At 39.3% G+C, this 20,427-nt stretch overlaps 1 protein-coding gene across 1 annotated transcript in view; it reads left to right on the forward strand.

Annotated features, from left to right (window-relative positions):
• LOC139474821 (phthioceranic/hydroxyphthioceranic acid synthase-like) overlaps positions 1-19,896 on the forward strand; it is a 65,152-nt gene extending 45,256 nt beyond the window's left edge. Inside the window, exons 5-6 of the mRNA XM_071257952.1 lie at positions 11,588-11,762; positions 14,607-19,896. Of these exons, the coding sequence (XP_071114053.1) occupies positions 11,588-11,762; positions 14,607-19,813 (5,382 nt within the window). The 3' untranslated portion in view covers positions 19,814-19,896. The remainder of the gene's footprint in view (positions 1-11,587; positions 11,763-14,606) is intronic.
• Positions 19,897-20,427: the final 531 nt, after the last annotated feature.

Raw genomic sequence — 20,427 nt, forward strand, 5'->3', positions numbered from 1 at the left:
ATTCCGCTCAACTTTGAATTGCTAGATAGTCACATGCCCTTTTATTTTAAAGCATCCCTGGGCGATAGTTTAGAATACGAACTCACCTTTAATGACTACGACATAGTTATCAAAGCTACTGAAGATGCTAGCAATTCTATTGACAATATCTCAATGGAGCATGATGTGATAACAGATCCTGAATTAGCCAGACAAGTTTGTAACCAGTATACCGGAAGTTTAGCCAATTTGTACGATCGCGTGCTTCTACAACGAAAGATTACCAGGAACAAAAGAGATACGACGTGGAATATCAATCAAACGTCCCCGCTAGATCGTAGAAGGGTATTTTAATGTTGTTCGAGGACCTTTCTGAAGCATTTGCAAGAGATACCGAGAAGTTCTACAACCCCAAGATTACAAAAGTAGAATTGACTATCGAGGACGTACCTAATCAACTATATAGTCAAGGCATGCGAGCATATCAACAGTGGGTGAGAATAAAAAACTCCCTTCTATAAAACGAAGGCCAGAAGTTAACGCAGTCGTGAAAGATCTGTCTCTCAGGAATGTATCAATGGCTGAATTCCTTACCACGAAGTATGCGCTATGGCTTGACATGAGGACCAACTACACAGCAGTGGGCAGAGAATAGAAAATGCCTGTGAGGGTGTTACTATACAGGTAATGAAGCACCAGGAAGCAGCTGGTAAATTAAACATATATTTGTAAAGTCAAGTCCCGTTAATCCGACATTGTTGGTTACATGTGATTGTGACGGATTAACAAGTATTTCGGATAAACGAAATTAACTAGAATCAACGTGCGTGATCGAAAATCGGACAACCACGTGATAGATAACGATACAAACACGTAATAATAAAAAAAAATATAATTGAAATATTCATAATGTTATGTTACATTGTTAACAGAATATGTTGTCTGATCATGCAACTTCTAAAGCTCAACACAACACAGTATGACTTATTCAAAATACTTTTAAAAGCATAGTCTGGGATGGAAGTTGCAAGTTTGAAACTGGTCCCGCTAAGCTAAGAAAGCTGCCTTCTAAGTGGCTAACATTAACTTCCTGTTAGTTATTTCATTGTTCGGTCATAGTTCATGAAAGGTTGTTCTGATGTGACCACCTGTAATGGGATGTCCTCAGCGATAGCAAGAACTTGTATCTGATTTTGATGAGACTGAGGTGATCTAATCAGGTGATTAATCCTGTTTTCTTAATTCAAACTTTAATTGTTTATTGTTAAGCATGTTTATCTCTGCAACCGTTGTAATATGTAGCTACCAGCCGACTCATCTTGCTTCATAACACAGGCTGTGAATGCGGGCAGATGACCATGGAGTACGCTGATCACTGTGTCGGATTAACGAGACTGATTAATGAGTGCTTTCGGTAATTGTTGCAAATTAGGTGTGTCGGAGATGGAGTGCAAGACTGTCAGATTTACGGGTCTAAATAACACTGATTTAATCGGTTCCCATCATTAGTGTCGGATAAAGCTGATTGTCGGATTAACGAGTGTCGGATTAATGAGTGTCGGATTAACAAGACTTGACTGTACGTGATTATGGACACGCAACTTAATATACAGAATGGAAGATTCGTGCAAGCGATCTATTAATAATCTTTGACCTAAAGAACCAAAGTGCGCTTCCATCTGCGAGCAAACGGGTTGTGGAAAAACAGCTTTTATTCTAGACATTTTACAAAGTAATTACCGGGATGTTTTTGCCCATATTATATTTCTGTGTCCGACTATAAACGTTTATAAAACATACCTATCAAGAGATTGGGTAATGAATGATCCCGGGGTGTACAAAGTTGATCCGGGCGATCGTTTAAAAGACTGTTTACGAGTATGTCAAAAACAAATCAAAGGAAAATCAACCCTTTTCATAATAGATGACTGCAGTGCATGTAAAGAACTTACCAAAAAGAAAGAAATGCTTTCATATTTGGCATTCGCCGGTTGGCATATGGAGCGTAGCATTTGGTGTCCTGAAAGATCTCATAGAGCAGACCAAATTGGTTGCCTTGTTTCATTGCAAAGAACCGAGATTCATTTGAGGAATGTCTACGCGAAAATGATATTATTTCTACCAAGCTCGAATGAGATAAAGTCAGAAAACTGTTAGCGGAAACGAAGCAATGTAAACTCATAAAAACCGATCAGCCAGCTGCTTAAGCAATTGCTTAGCAAAAATATAGCAAAATATAGCAAAAATAAAGCAAAAATAGCAACTGCTGAGCAAAATTATAGCAAAAATAGCAAAATTTAGCAAATAAAGCAAAATTTCGCAAAAAATATAGCAAAAATATGATAAATTGAACATTAGCAATTATTGTGTAATAATGTGGTTTGAAATCCTCATTCTTTTACGTCAGTTTATTATTTCTGGCTGCATTGGATATGCAATATTTCATTATGTTAGACTTAAATATATCCTTAGGTATTGCATTATGGAATGCGATGAACTTATCGAACAAATGTTCAAAGATGAGCCTCATCAACATATAGATCAACATACAGATAAACATAAGAGAAATACTCACGGCTTTGGTAGCTGGTGGAAAATGTTCCCAATATTTTGGGGAAAATTATACCACTATGGCTATGTTACAACTATACACAGTGGTTGCTAGTACGTTTCTTCCTATCCCAACAGAAAATCGCATGTATTTATACAAATCTCTCGAGAAAGACCCATTCATCGAACACACTATAGGCGCAGTAAGCTGTGAGTTTTATCATAGATACAGAATGTTCTTAGCACCACTTACCACAGCTTTAATAACGGCTAGATATTGTCAATTTAAACATACGTGCCCACTCATTAATAATGGAGATGGAAATACCGCAAGCGAATGAGGAAACACAAGCGATTGTGGAAACACAACAAACACCGATTGCACCACAAGTCAGAGTGACTAAGAATCCTCAAAAAGTCGCAGCTGGTAGGAAGGGTGCACTAGCGAGGAAGGCAAAGGACTACAATACTGAACATAGCCCGATTAAAACTTGGGCTCCCTATGTACTAGGGGTTGTTGCTTTATCGGTGGTATGTTGTTTTTTTACCGGAGAAGAGAACACACCACAAGTTCAAAAATTATATGAGTTTCAATAAGAGTTAAGCCCTCATGTAATGTTATAAAAGCATGACTACTCCAGTTACAGACGGTAAAATGTTGGTAAACGCAACGTATCATTCAGTGGTGGTCAGTGGCTTGGCCATTGGCTATGCCTGTATAGCTAAAATGATTACTAAAGCCACACTACCCAAGCAAGATTTTAATGGTCATGATATCGGTATGATGGTTCTTGATATAGGATTAGCAATGGCAACAAAAGATATGCTAATAAAACAAGGGCTTATCCCAGAAGACACAACGAAGTAATTAAACATTTGAATATTTTATAAACATAGTATTATTGAACACAGTTCAAAACTTCATGGCATCAATTGCGATGATGGTCTGTGGAGTTATTGTTAATGCTCTAGCTTTTTCAGGGAGTAATTATTTATTTTCTAGTAGGAGAGGACAGGAGCAGAAAAGACATAATAAAACATTAGAACAACTTGAAACAGCCAAGTCACAATGGGCCAGACAGAGGATGTTAAACGTTTAAGGATGTTAAATCTGCCATGCATGAATACTTCCTTGTTTATGGAAAGACACTTGACCCAATGCCAAGGCCAGCAATAAGTCAGTTTTATACACCATCAGAGGCTCAGAAAGACCCCGAAATAGCATTTATAATGTTTTGGTTGTCAGTAGTTGCAGTTTTCAGCTACACAATTACGCATAACCTATGATCTGTCGAGCTGAGTCTTATCAGCTGTGTCTATTTTTAAGCTACAACAGCTGGCAACATACATAGTAATGACTCAACTGCTAACCAGTGGAGGTGTAATTTGCCTTCTGGACAAATGATATGATAGGTGTATAACCATGAATCTGTGCAGATTTACACTAATGGGGAAGGCTATTCAATGCAGCCGGTGTTGCGTCGGTATATACTGTGGTACTAATGCTTATTAGATCAGACAAAGAAATGTAAATTACACGTGTTCTGTATGTGGGATAGGAGTCAAAGGTCGTTATTGTTTATGTAAGAAACACTGCGCTGATAGGGTCAGGAATCAGATTATTTACACTAGGAAGAGAAATTACACCAACGAGAGGAATAGGTTGGGGAGAATACGTGTTTAGATATACAGTCGTGCCTCGTTTATACGGACACTTGCGTCATTTCACAATTCGTCCGTATAAACGAATTTCCGTATAACTGAAACCAGCTTCTTACTGGAAGAGTTACTTCCCTTCAATTATGCAACTCATGACAAAATTCCTTATACATATTGTTTTTATTAATTTCGGCGAAATCGTGTGTGAAGCGATCGGAAGATCGCACAACTCACCGTTATTAACAGCAACCACGGTCAGAATACCGCTATTGACGCCTTGAAACTAACTTTAGTTGACAGAGAATGGATACATATATCATAAATGACATACTTTGACTCGTTAAAAGTCATATTTGTTTTTGTTTGACGATTCTATGTCAACGTGAAATTTTCACGATCACACGATCACGTGCGCGTGAGCCTTGACGGTGACTGGTCAGACTGGTTCCATGTAAAAAATAATACCCGAGAATAGCGATCAGCTGCTTCGCTTAGGGTTATTATTATTTTAAATATGTTTAGTAAAGGCTGCATATAATTAAGAAAATAATGGAATATATTATTCCTGATAAAAAAAATAGTTTCAGATACAATTGTTGTCGATCCTTGCATTAAAAATCCTATAAAGTTATATCATTGGGTGTGTCTTTACCGAATCACCGGTCGATTCCAAGAAAACGTGTGTACAGCTGATTGCTGTTTCTGGCTTAGTTTTTGAGAAAATACACAAGGTAATCTTAATCCCTAGATATAAAACAATGCCTCGTAATGTTCTCGTAATACGTAATGAAGTTCAACTTTGACCTCCACAGACGCCATATTTATCGAAGGGGATTACATGTACAATAAACAAGCTCGTCTCAAACGTAACTCAGTGTCACTTGGTTAATTGACTTCTCACGAATCAAAGATATTACCACCAGCGGAAGTGTACTGTCCGGATAAGTGAGACAATTTTGAGTGCAATTCAGTGTTTTGTGTATGAAAATGACCATCCGGTTCCGGAAACTGAATCTCCGGATATACGGGTAAATTTATATAGTAATTATTTCGTTTTGAATGAAAATCGTCCGGGAACCGAGGTTTCCGGATATCTGAAGTCCGTATAAACGGGGCACGACTGTATATGAAATACAACCATTTAGACATTTGACTCATTTTGTATATACCATTAAACCACAATGGTTTTTGTTAGAGAGTTGGGGGCTTTGGCAAAACAACGTGGTCTACATGGTTATTCTCGAATGAGAAAAGCTGAATTGATTGATTTACTCGGTTTGGAATACAACAAACCCCAGACTGTTAGAGAACTTAAAGCTCAAGCAAAAAAAAGTGGGCTGAGAGGTTATTCTCGAATGAGAAAAGCTGAATTGATCACTTTACTGAATGTTGATAAAAATCAACCAGATGGTGTTGATAAAAATAATTAACCCATTGAGTTAAGATTTGTACCCACAAAAGGTGTTGGTACGCGAGGGGTGTTCATTAAAGATTTCTCCTAAACCATGATCGAGTAGGGTGTGACAATGGAGCCAGTAGAATACCGAGCAGTGATCAGGTTTTTATATTTGAAAGGTTGCACACCAAAAGAAACTTTTGGGGAAGATGCCCCATCATATGACATTGTTAAACACTGGCATTGCCAGTTCAAGTGTGGTCGGACATCTGTGGAAACAGCTGCCATTCCTGGTTGCCCCCATTCAGCCATTGATGAGGACACTATCCATCAAGTGGAGACCGCCACTTTGGCAGACCGACGTATAACTGTTCGCCAGTTAGCACAAGATGTCAAGATCAGTGTAGGGTTTGTGGAAAAAATCATCCATGACAATTTGAACATGCATAAGGTGTCTGCACGATGGACTCCTAGGTTGCTCACACCTTTCCAAAAGCAGGAACGAGTCAATTGCTCAAAGGATCTTTTGGACATGTGCCAAAAAACAGGCTCATTTTTTGACAGACTTATCACACAGGATGAAACATGGGTCCATCACTATGATCCTGAGACTAAAGTTCAGTCGATGCAATGGAAGCATGTGGAGTCACCACCCCCAAAGAAGGCACATGTCCAACCCTCTGCAGGCAAGGTCATGCTCACGGTGTTTTAGCACCAGCACGGGGTAGTGATGATGGATTTCTTGGCAAAGGGTACCACAATTACAGGAGCTTATTGTGCTTCACTGCTGAGGAAATTGCAGGACGCTATCAAGCTTAAGAGGCGTGGCATGCTGACCAAGGGTGTCTGTCTCTTGCAAGACAATGCTCCAGTACACAACTCTCATGTTGCCCAGACAGAAACGCGGTCCTGTGGCTATGAAATCCTTCCACATCCTCCTTACTCTCCTGACCTTGCACCATCTGACTTCCACCTGTTTCCAACCATGAAGTCATTTTTGAAGGGAAGACGTTTCACAGATGATGAAACACTGATTTCTGAAGTCAAGTCCTGGTTTGAGATGCAAAATGAAGGCTTTTACAAGCGAGGTCTCCATACTTGCATAAAACGATGGGAGAAGTGTGTAACTCTTGGTGGTTCCTATGTGGAGAAAGACTAATACCTATGCCAAGTTTCATTCCACTAGGTCCATCGGAAGTGGGTTAGGGGAAATCTTTAATGAACAGCCCTGGTAAATATCTAAGAGGTTGGAAGATGGATATTAATTCCAACATGGATGTTAATGATGTTAAGCCCATGGTATCGAGCAAAATTAACGAGGAGTTAGATGATTTAAATAGTATAAAATACCAGCTAACGGTTAAAATGTCATTGAGTAAAAATGATGCCGAATATACCAAACCTTATTTCAGGAGCAATCAAGAAGTTATAACCGAATCTGATACTATAAGCGCATCATTAGATGCATCAATTCAACGGATACAAGAAACTTTAGAATGCTGGACTAATGGAGGTTCGGTTTGGGGTGTGGATAAAATCGATACTTTATATTTAGATATAGCAAATTATATGCCTTTCAAAGGTGGATCTTATATAGATTTACCCTTGTATTATAAAAAAAACCAAAACAACATAATAAATGTAAAAAATATAGGCGATGACTGTTTCAGAATGATGATAAGATCTGCCATGTTCCCCGCAGAAGAAAAATCCAGATAGACCTTTGAGCTATTCCCAAAACGATGGACTCAACCTTGATGGTACAGATGAACCTACACCAATCTCACAAATTGATAGGCGGAAAAGCAAACTAATTTACCTATATATGTTTTTGGACATTCTTCTAAAGGAATTGTTGTACACAGGATAAGCTCTGCTCCAGAACATATTCCAAGAATCAATTCATTTCTAATCGAAAAAGATGGTAAATATCATTATACGTGGATAAAGTGTTTAAGCAGACTATTATGTGATCAAACAAAACATGATGGAAAGAAATATTTCTGTGAAAGATGCCTGCATGGGTACAACAGACAAGATCTTTTAGAAGCACATAAAGAAGACTGCAGAGGTGTCGGACGGACTGCTATCGGGATCGATATGCCTAAAGAGGGAAAAAATATATTAAAATTTGAACATTATTGCAATCAAATGCCAGTACCATACATAATTTACCCTGACTTCGTAGCACTTATCAAACCTATAGAAAATACCGAACACAATACTGAATGTAGTTTTACATACAAAGCTCAAAAACATATCCCTTGTGGGTTTGGATATAAAGTTGTAAGAACGAAGAGAGAATAATCAGGGTAAATTTATCTCGCAAAAAACCCAGTGTATGACGAGGGATGATTGGAGGGTCTATAAGAAGTCAACGATTTGTCATGTTTGTAATAAACCACTCAATGGGGATTCCGTAAGAGATCATTGCCATATCACGGGTAATGATAGGCGAGCCGCGCATAACGTGCGTAACTTGAAAATATAAAAAGAATTCTCAAACAATACCCATCCCCGTTGTCTTTCACAGCCTTAGAGGATATGATTCTCATCTCATCATGCAAGCTATCTCAAAGACCGGCGGCGGTTTAACATGCATTCCTAATAATATGGAAAAATATATATCATTCTCGTTGACTAAAATTATACATTATATGGACATGGATGGGAAAGCTAGAACAAAACAAAGTAATGGACTTAGATTCATAGACTCCGTACAGTTTCTGTTATCTTCCCTGGACAATTTAGCTAATGCGAACAATCCCGATGACTTTGCAATGACAAATCAATATACAGATAAGTTAACACGGCATTTGTTGCTGAGAAAACATGTATATCCTTACGAATATTGTTGAGAAAGGATTAAGAGGTGGTATTTCCATGATGGCGAAAAGGTATTCTAAGGCTAATAATAAATTAGTGGAAGGATATGATCCGAGTAAACCCGATACACACATATTATATCTAGACACCTACAATTTGTACGGATGGCCTATGAGTCAAACTCTACCCACGGGTGGTTTTGAGTGAGTTGATATTCATAATATCAATGTGAATGATATCCCCACAGATTGCGATGAAGGGTATATACTAGAAGTTGACTTGGAATATCCAACAGAGTAACATAAAGACCATAACAGTTATCCGCTACCTCCCGAAAGATTAATGGTTAATAAAGATTGGATGTCGGAATATCAACACTCCTTGATGGGTAATACTAGGTTAGCTAAAGTAGAAAAACTCGTAGCAAATTTGACGGATATGACAAAATATATAGTTCACTACAGAAATCTCCAGTTATACACTGATGGAATAAAATGAAGGATCGCATAGATGGTGCAGACATAAGATTTTAATACAACACTTGATCAAATGAAAGCTACATGGTAAATAATGACTTAATCTCAGATCTTCTGTATGATGTGTGACCTCCACAAGCTCTCACAACAGCCTGACAACGTCTCTGAATTAATGCCCGGATTGTAGCCCTTGGAACATTATGCAACTCTTGTCTTAAACAGTCAAACATCTCGTCCAGATTACGAGGCTGATTGGTGCGGTCTCGCACCCGACGACCAAGAAGGTCCCATAAATGTTCTATCAGGTTAACGTCTGGACTTTTAGCCGGCCATGGAAGCACAGCGACCTGGTTCTGCGTAAAAAAATCAGCTGAAACATGAGCAGTATGTGGCCTTGCATTGTCCTGCTGAAACTCGAACAACTGCCCAACTCTGTTAGCTAACGGAAGCACCACTGGGCGTAACACTTCGTCACAGTAACGAACACCACACGAATCCACACGAATCAAATCTGTATGGTTGTCGTAGGTGATTCCACCCCAGACCATCACTGATCCACCTCCGTATCTGTCATGCTGTTTGAAAGTGCATGCTTGGTATGGTTCATTACGTCGTCTCGACACGTATCTGACCATCTGCATTGTCCATATTGAAACGAGACTCATCGGTGAACATGGTGTATTGCCAACGACACAGCTGTCTGGCTCCATGCTGCCTTGCCCACTGTAACTTTTGCCGTTTGTGTTCTCGAGTCATCCTGATTCCTACCATGGGACGGCTACTTTGTAGACCCGCTGAACGCAGCCTGTTACGTACTGTGCGATCACTGTGACAGCTCTGAACTCGGTATTCACTTTTGGGGCAGGTTTAAAGTGATCCCTCAAACAAATCAGCCGAATCTGACGATCTTGACGAGCTGTAGTTTTCTTTGTTCGCTCACGCCCACGTCTCATGCCAACATCCCCGGTCTGCCTGTAGAGGTTCCACAGTCATGAGAGGACACTGATGGACTTCTGAAAGTGTCTTCCAACTTCTCGCAGTGACTGGCCTGATCTAACCATCCCGATTGCCTGCCATTTCTCCTTCAAACACATGTACTGTCTTGGCATGTTTCACGCAGTTGATGTCAATAAAATCGGTCTTACAGTAGAAGACTTTATACCCCATTGTGTCATGCAAAACTACTGAAACACGTGCACTGCATGTCTTTCTATAGGTGATAGCCTGCGTTTTGGAGATGTTGACCATGTACTTAAAAACAACAACATTTGGACTCATTGACCAAACACACAATGCGATCCCTTATTTATTTCCATCAGTATATCTATCGATAGGCATGAAAATAAAGAAAATACACAGAGTTCTAAAGTTTGATCAAAGACCTTGGATGGAACCCTATATAAGACTGAACACAGATTTAAGAAAGATGGCCACCAGCAATTTCGAAAAGAACCTATCTAAGCTCATGAATGTCAGTATTTGGTAAAACTATGGAGAATCTAAGGAGGCTTGTTGATGTTAAATTAGTCAGGTCTAATGAGGAAGAAAGACTGAGGAAACTTATAGCCAGTCCGGCTTGTAACAGAAGCAAGACATTTGATATCGACTTAGCGGGGATGCATATGCAGAAAAGTAACATAAAATTCCACAGACCAGTGTACGTTGGTATGAGTATTTTTGACTTGTCAAAACACTTTATGAATGACTTTTATTACAACGATCTTAAGAAACAATATGCCGATAGGTGCGAGGTGTTATATACCGATACTGATTCTTTGTTGACGGAAATACAAACCAAGGATGTGTATAAAGATAAGTATATTTGCCACATCGCTTGTTTCTTTAGCCAATCCTTGGCCACATCGTTAGATACCTTAGCCGTGGTGGCTTATTTTTGTATTGCTCCTATACCTTTCAATATCCTCGTGGGCTATAGTAAAATTTATCCATTATTAATTAATATTGATGTTTCTTTTAATACGAATGATGACGATCGTTGAATCGCATCATCATTTTCACATAAAAAATTCCCTCTGTAGTAGCAGTATAGGTATATGAATCTGGCTCTAGTGGAAGTGAGCCAGAACTGTCATTGTCTATACTACTTGGGGAATTTCTCTTTAAATCCTTTGTTCAATTGTTTTGATATTTGAACAACCCTACCGTAATGGCGTTTTTTCTGAACTTTTCCTCTCACTGTTTATCGACCAACTGGTGTCGTATTTCAGCTGTGAATTATTGAGGTTTCTGTATTCTGATGGTTTACCCACCTCCAAACCGTTCGATACAGATGCATTAAGGAGTAATGCAGGATAAGTAAAAAATGTATGAAAAACCTAGTTTTTACATTTATACATTTGTATACTTATCCTGCATTAATACGTTGAAGGCCCACCCGTCACAGACTTGCCCTCCCCCCACCCCACCTCCAACACACATACACTTTAGCTTCAGAAACCTCAAAAGTATGTTTTTCTAAGAGCTCGGGTGACAGGACAGAGGCGGTGGTCAGTAAAAAGGACTTCAGGAAAACAACTTTATTTTTTCCCCCAGGACCATCGCTGTTAAGTAATGCAGAATAAGTATACAAATGTAAAAAATATTTAGATTTTACTAAATTGAATCATACTATAACCACGAAACCAGAGTATCATTTGACAGGGGAAAACATAAATATCCATCCCATAATTATATATTTCAGGCTTTGAATGATGGTGACAACATTTGGGGAACTATTGTGACGGGATTGAATCAAGATGGCCGCCAGGTTACGCCCATCACAGCACCTTCAGGGAAACAACAGCAGGAACTGCTCAATGACATCTACACACGACACGGGATCAATCCTACTGAAGTAGACTATATTGAAGCCCATGGTGGGTTCACGACATTTCCTAAAACCGAATCCTCCATTGATGTTGTAGATGACCACAATGTCTTTTAATGTAGGCTATAATATGCACTAACCATGAAATATGGCTCTGAAATGATTTGCAGCAATAGCAAATATTGATGTTTTTTAATTTTCATAAGAAAATGCTATGTTAATCTTATGTCTTAAACAGTAAATATTAAGAATAATCAAAGACTACATATTTAAAACAAAGACTACTTTCTAAAACAAGTATTGATGATGACATTTTGAATCAGTCCGCAATTTGAGGACCCTTGTTAAAACAGGCACGTTGGAAGTCTATTTGTAACAGGTTTGATGTCATCATGTGCCTTTGCTCGGGCTGCCCCCAAGATCCACCCCCAATTTCTTAACATCACAATTATTCTATAATAATGCTGTAACCCTTATTCATGTATTTACAAAAACGACTACAGCACAAACATATTTGTCAATATTGGAAACATGAATACTTTCATGTGTGTAAAACGTTGGAAAACTCTCTAATTCACTTTATAATGCAAAACACTCTAATCTACAAGAATATCCTGATCAAACCACTTGTACCATAGTAAGGCACGAATTTAAGTGATTGTACACATAGTAGTAGCTATTGATTAAGTCTTAACTATTCGTTAACTTACACTGAATGGGACGTCGAGTTTATTTACTTCCGCTGTGGCCAACAGCCAAGGTACGTTACTCTTTACATAAAACTCACTCTGCTTGCCGCTAAAACACTTATGTAGTCCGCTAAAATACCATTCTGACAAAATGACTTTGTACTAAGGCATAAACGCCACTGTATTCGGTCCAAAAACTATCAAAGAACCATTTCTCCTCCGCCTCATCTATAAACTAGCATGATGTAACAATATTTTTGGAAACATTTATCTGCGACTGACAACCGTAGCGGCAACGAACAGATTTTGCCGATGACAGGCTTGCTGACTTCTAAAACTTAAATTCCAGACTTATTGTGTGTTGATACATACATAAAACATACAACATGATCTATGTGTTTTGGGGGACAAGGGGTATGTGTTTCTATGCATTGAGTCCTCTACCGAAGCCAACGAAATTGAATAGATGAAGAGATGAACAAATATTGTTTCGTTCTTGATTTAATACAAAATGTCTGCACGTGAATTAAACTCACATGTCAGTCATGTACTCTTTACCCCAAACAAACTATGCAGTCATAGGCTTCTGATGAATAAAAACTTCCTTTCAACCAGATCATAATCTTACATCATGTTTATAACACAAATATGTTCCAAGGAAAACAGCTTAAATCGACTTTAGAGGGTTTCAATCGAAGTTCACGTAATAACTGATGATCTACCATGATAGTTATACTTCTATCATAAGGCAACTTAGTCATGCTTTTACATATTCATATTAAATATTTGCACCAAAGAATACTGTGCATAATGTTGTTACATATCGACTTCCAAATTGAAACAGCTCAGAATTCTTATATGCAAAAGAACTCAGTGTGAAACCAACAAACCACAAAGAAATGTTATACTGTTAACAATTATATTATAATATTGGCTAGGTTTACAAATAAAAAAGAGGCAGTACGAAATTGGATCTCAGAACAATTACTATGACAGTATAAACTATAATAGCAGTGGGCATAGCAAAAATGTCAGCGAGAATAGCATTTACCTAGCAGCAATAGTTGCCATGCTTCCAAAATAGGCAGAATATCCAGGGTGAAAACAATGATCTTCTCGTCTTGATATAATGTGAGATGAGAAGCATCCTCTTGCTACCTCATATAGTCTAAATACCTAGCTGTTCTAGAAGATTACAAATTACAGTTCACTCCAAAAGCATCAACAGTAACGTCCACACCACTGCTAACCATCGTGAAAACACAATGCTATGAACTTCTACTGAATCTCAACAAAAACAATGTAATACAATTACATCATTGTTAAACAATAAATTACACTGCCACGTAACAATTAGAACAGTCTTTGTCACTTTATATCTTTAAGCATACATGTAGATCTAAGTATGAAATACATGAGGTGGTTTCACTGGCCTCTTTCATTTCTTGTTCAGCTGGGGAAATCGGCAGAAGGGAATTGGCTATTTGACAGCTATTGAACGATATCAGATCATCAATATAACTGAAGCTTAAGTTAAACTTCTTGGCCAAACTGCCTTGTTTTGATTTGTCGACCCGAGCAGAATTTCCATTTTATATGCATAAAGAAACAGATCAGCAAGAAGTGGAGCACAATCGATGCCCATGTAGATGCTTACTTCTTGACTGAATGTCTTACCCCCAGATTTCACATAGATGTTATCAATCAGAAAGTCCAGCATTTCACATATTGTTTTCTCACTAAACTTCAGATGACATTTGATTTCATTTTCAACAAATTGCCCTGAACCTTAAGTTTGATGTGTGGGATAATGGTTTTCAAAGTTGAAAACGTTTTAACATAATTGAATTTGGTTCTTTTCTGAGATTAATTTTTTGGGAGTCTGTGAATATAAAGAACATCCTTCCTCGATTGTATTAAGATTTATGGTTAATCTACATAGAAAGAGTGTATACATTTTTATAGCTCTTTGGAATCCAGTTCAAAAGAGGAATGGACATGTCTTCAGATGTTAGAGTCCAATCAAAAGTTGATACTGCTTATACATGGTTTTGACAAGTTTACACATTTGTTTGAAGGGAGCAATGACATATCATAAGTCATAGTCAATCAATTTGTAGAAATGTAGCTTTAATTGCCATGTGAAGAGATGAGTGTTCCATGGCACAGACGAGGAATGCTGAAGCAGTTGTTCATCTTTACAGGCACAGGGACGAGACTGGGAGACCCTGTAGAAGCTACAGCTATGGGAACCTTCTTTGAGAAGTTTCCTCGGCAACGTTACATTGGTTCTGTGAAGACCAACATCGGCCATCTAGAGGCAGCAGCCGGAGTGGCTGGACTCATCAAAATTCTGCTGATGATGAAACACAGCACCATCGTGCCATCCCTACACTTCGACAAGCCCAATGAAGATATTGACTTTGACAGGTTTCGGTTTGTGGTGCCTGTTGAAAATGTTGACTGGAAACGGGAGAAGAAAATTGCATGTATCAATTCCTTTGGGTTTGGTGGTAGCAACAGTCATGCTGTTCTGAGATCATTTTCTGTGGAACGTTTAGGCGAATGTAACGAAACAGATGAAATTTTACCAGTTTGCTTTTCAGGCTCTGATTATGATACATTACACAAATCAATTTCACAGTTCTTCAAACATCATGGGGAGTTACATTTCAAAGCCGTGGCATACACGTCATGTGTGTGTAGGGAGCACTTTGATTTCAGAAAGGTGTTCTTCGCAGACACCTACAAAGATCTTAAATTACAAATTGAAAGCCAGTTGTCAAACATATCTCAAACTCCCAAAAGAGACAAAGGGCGCATCATATTTGTATTTTGTGGAATGGGTACATCATGGGTTGGAATGTGCAATGATCACCTGAAATACAGTAAATGCTTCTTGGCAAAGATGCAGGAAATTGAAGATTGTCTCCGTCACTTTGTAAACTGGTCTTTAATCAAGAGACTGCATGCTAATCATGATGTGACAGATCCTTTGTTTGGTCCTATTGCCATCTTTGCTTGTCAGGTGTCTCTAGCTCACCTCTGGGAATCCTGGGGGGTGAAGCCTGCAGCTGTTGTTGGTCAGTCAGTGGGTGAGGTGGCTGCAGCACACGTTGCTGGAATCCTGTCCCTGGATGAAGCAGTGAGGGTCATCTACCAGAGGACAAAGATCCTGGCTATGGCGCCAAGTGGAAAGATGATGCTTATCCGAAATGTTGACATTGAACAAGTAAAGACAGCATGCAGGAAGCATCACAATCCGGTAGTTGTCGCCCTCCACTACAGCCCAGTTTCATGTACTATCAGTGGTGATGAGAGGGCTGTTCTGTCAGTCAAAGAGGAATTGGGGCATTTTTCAGATAGTAACACCCTGTTTTATGAACTTCCTGTTACAAGAGCTTTCCACAGTCCCTTCATGGCTTCATCTAAAGACCAGCTGGACAAAGCGTTATTTCCTTTGCAAACATCAAAGATGGCAACAGAATTCATTTCATCAGTTGACCCGGGCTTAAATGAAGAAGCCATCAGGTCTGTTACCTACTGGGGTAGGAACATAAGGGAACCAGTCAGGTTCTGTGATGCCATTATGAAGGCTGCTCACAATTCCCAACGCAATATCTTTGTGGAAATAGGCCCCAAACCAGTACTAAATTCCCACATACAGGATATTTTCAAGCATACATCTCTGGATGTAACTACTGTCTCATCTATCCACAAAGGATCGAAGTACACTGATATGTATAATGCTCTGAGTGTACTGTATACCTCTGGAGTCAGCATCAGGTGGAACAGTTTCTTTGATGAACAGATGCAGGCAACAAGTTATCCAGCTCATGTTTTCAATGGAAAACCTGTTCTATTGGTATCTGACACTGAACACCAAATGCTTATGGGTAGAACAGAGAATTCGGGAGGTCATCTGTTTCTGAAGGGCACTGTTGAATCTGCATCTGCAAGATTAGTTATTGATCCAAACAGTTTTAAAAGTGTTTTTGAGCACAAGGTGAAAGGAACAATTATTCTTCCAGGTGCCGTGTATGCCGAGGCTGCACTTGCCATTGCAAAAAGGATAGCTTTAAATGAACACAAGCTAGTAAACATCTCAGTGTCTTTCAAAAGGCTATTAAACCTACACACAACAGGACACACAACAAACATTGAAATCAAGGATAACACAGACAATATCCCCAAATGTGTGATGGCAGTTACTATCAAGAAAGGCACTACAGAATACGCAGAAGCAGTGATCAGGCAGACTCTGGATGACGTCACACCAGACAGACTTGATGTGCTATCAATTAAAGAAAGATGTAAGCACACACTGACAAAGGAAGATATTTATGAGAAGTTGGACAAGGCTGGATTCAGCTATGGGGTAATGATGTCTGTTATTCAAAGTAGCCAGGTAGCTGAAAAAGAAAGTCTCACTTTGATTGACATTGGATCACTGCTAGGAAGTGAAATTGAACTTACAGTTCTTCACCCTGCTGTTCTTGATGGAATGTTTCAAGCAGCTGTTACTGTGGCAACAAACATGAAAGAGATGCTTCCATTTTTTCTGAAAGGTTTGGTTGTAAAGAAGAAAATATCAAAGAACATGCTCGTCCATGTTAAGGTTCTTCAAGAAACAGAAGCGCATGCAACATTTTCACTGTCATTACTGACAATGGCGGGATATGTCATCGCGCACATTGCAGCTTTCACGTTGAAGGTGATTGGCGTGGAGATTTTTAATGTCAGAAACGTTGCTTATGAAATTCAGCCCAGGGCCATAGATCATGCTGTTCCAGTCTGTAACAGTAAAACATTTCAAGATGTTTTGATGTTTAGTGATGGTGACAGCTCACTCACCTCAGGGCCCTGGAGAACTCATGATATTTCCACTTTACTCAGGAACAGTTTTCCTCTTGAACTACAACAGGCATCAGCAGTGGCTGTCCTATTTCAAGCAATGCCTGAGAAAACTGAAGATGGGATGTATCTGGAGAGATACTTGGAGGATAAAATTCTGCCACTGAGATCTCTCATCCTCTACATATCCGTGAAATTTCTCAAAATACCAATCCTTATCATGACAAAGACTACTCCAGTTGATCGCCTCAATGCAAACAAAAGGCATGATGCACAAGCTTGCATTAATGAAGGTATTCAGGCTTTCATTAGATGTGTCAGACGAGAATTTCCTAGAATGGTCATAAAGCTTCTAAAACTGACGGAAGACTCGGACACCTGTCTTCAGACTGTTATAAACAGTGTTTTAGAAATCCAAAACTATCCAGAGATCGAGATGAACAACAAACAGTTCTATGGACAGGTGTTTGACCCAGTAAAAATATCTACACCATATGTTCGAATAGAAAGTCAAAGAAATGGTATGGGTACAATTTTAGTTTCAAAAACGAGAGAAACTATTACAGAACCATTCTTCGCAGTTTCAAGAGAAGCATCTCAGATGGCAGTGAAAGAGGTTAGGTTCACTACCCATTCAATTGCAGTTCACAATCCATTCCTGACTGAACAGGTACTCTGTGTTGATGATAACGAGGACAACCCAATGACCTATCCAGTTCTCACTTATGAGTCGAGTGGAACCACTGAGACATCTGATTCAGATATAACAGCTGTTATTTGCTACCCACATCTAGTCATGCCAAAGACCTGTGTCCCCAAGAAATTTGTGATGGATTTGAAGGACCTCAGGAATTATAAAACAGGATCCATGTTGAAACTTTATTGCATTTGGCGATTATGTGATCAAGTGATGAAAGAAACTGCAATACTGTACACACACCAGACGAAGAAATATGCTGAGGCAATGAAGGTTCTTTTGTTGGCCACACAAACACAGACAGTTGTATTGTTGACACCCGATGAAATGCCATCTCACCATGGCAGCCCAGTGGTCATATCTACAATACAGATAACTGCCGAGCTAGCACAAATGATTGTTCGGAAATGGCATTGTCTGGAGTGTATTGTCTGCTTCAAAAATATGATGAAAACCTCCATTTTAAAAATGGTGAAATGTGACAGATTACAACTGAAATTATCCATTGTGAGGTCTTTGGAAATTCTTTCCTTCAATGAAATGGAGACACATATTCCAAAGCTGTACAGCTGGATTAAGGACAACAGCAGAAGTGTGGATGAAATATTTCTGTGTTTCAAGTCGTTGTGTGACTCATCTCTAGTGTCGGAGTCTCTACCAATTGACATAACCGAACTTCTCAAAACAAAGGAATGGGATATTTACAGTGATGCAAGCCTCCATACAAAACAAGTCGGTATACCAGAGGATATGCTGTTTGATAAGACTGGAATGTATCTTGTTGTTGGAGGTTTGACTGGATTGGGATGGGAATGCATCTTGTATTTGGCTAGCAAAGGAGCAGGATGTGTTGCAATTCTCAGTAGACGTAATCCTACCGATGACAAAAAAGCAGACATTGAACAGATATCCAAGGACTATGGATGTAGTGTGACATCAGTGCAAGCTGATGTTCAGGATATCAGTGCGCTGAAATCAGCATTGTCGGAGTTGAAGACTAGTTTCCCTATGTTCTCATTGAAAGGGGTGTTCTTTGGGGCTGCTGTGCTTGAGGATGGACTACTTCTGGACATGACAAGAGAGAAGTTCCACACAGCTTCTTCTCCCAAGGTTGCTGGATCCTGGAACCTGCATCTCCTGACAGAGCATCTCCCACTTGACTACTTTGTGCTGTTTTCATCTGTAACATCAGTCTTTGGAAACGCTGGGCAATCAAACTACGGTGCTGGGAATGGTTTTATGGATGGCCTTGCACATGTGCGGAATAAAAATGGTCAGAGTGGACAAACTGTTAACTGGGGCCCTCTGCGAATGGGAATGCTACAAGAAAAGAACGTAAAGATTCTTGAGTCATATGGATATAAAACCATACAGAAAAAGAACATACCAGGATGTCTAAAACATGTACTCATGTTGAACAAACCGCAAATTGTCATTTGTGAACTTAACCTAACAAAGTTTGAAGAGACTCTTCAAAGAGAAAACAACCCGGATTTTGCATCTCGTTTTCGGCTGCTTGTTTCTCCTTCTGCAGCTCCAGTGCAACTGGCTTCTCATCCAACTTGGAATCTGAACGAATTCAGCAAAATCTCAAAAGAAGAAGCCATGTTGAAACTCGTGGAGTATGTGAAAGCTGTTGTTGTTGAAATTGCCATGCTGGACGAGACCGCACTAGATGTCGACCAGGGAACCCAAGAACAGGGTGTTGATTCGATGAATTTCATACAAATCACGACGCAAATCAGGGATGACACACATATTCAGCTGTCGGCAACAACACTGGTCGTCGAAAATGCGACGGTGTCCCAAATTTCGAAGTATATCTATGAACAATTGAGAATAAACGTTCAACAGGAGTAAACAAAAGTGATATCCTTTCATTTACAGTCAGCATGCATGCAGTCATGCCATCAAGGACAAACCTGACACTTGATATTGTCATGTCATCCAGTACCTCGCTGCCACAGCACATAGTCATGTCATCACATTGTTATCTGACACAAAATCCAGTCATGCCATCAATTAGCTCTCTGGCACAGTATACGGTGATGCTACATGGAACTATCAGTAATCTCGGTAGCATTCTGCTGTAATGTTTACTTCATGCTTTGAATCAGGTTTGGTTTGACTGTTGTTTAACGCCGCACTCATCTATATGACGACAGTCTGTAAATAATCGAGTTTGGACCAGACAATCCAGTGATTGATATCAGGAGCATCGGTCCACGCAATAGGGATCGACGACATGCATCAACCAAGCCAGCGAGTCTGACCACTCAATCCCGTTAGTTGCCTCTTACGACAAGCATAGTCGCCTTTTATGGCATTCTACCCCGGATCTTCGTACTAGACTGATTATTATGTTGTAAACACTTTATACAGATGTTTTGATAACATGAATGTGAAGTTTCTGTGTATCTAGGATAACCTGTCAGTGATCATGATTCTTATAAATTATGACCACTTGGATGTGC

The sequence above is a fragment of the Haliotis cracherodii genome, unplaced genomic scaffold, assembly GCF_022045235.1.
Source record: "Haliotis cracherodii isolate W230 unplaced genomic scaffold, xgHalCrac1.p SCAF_3, whole genome shotgun sequence".
Taxonomy (NCBI): Eukaryota; Metazoa; Mollusca; class Gastropoda; order Lepetellida; family Haliotidae; genus Haliotis; species Haliotis cracherodii.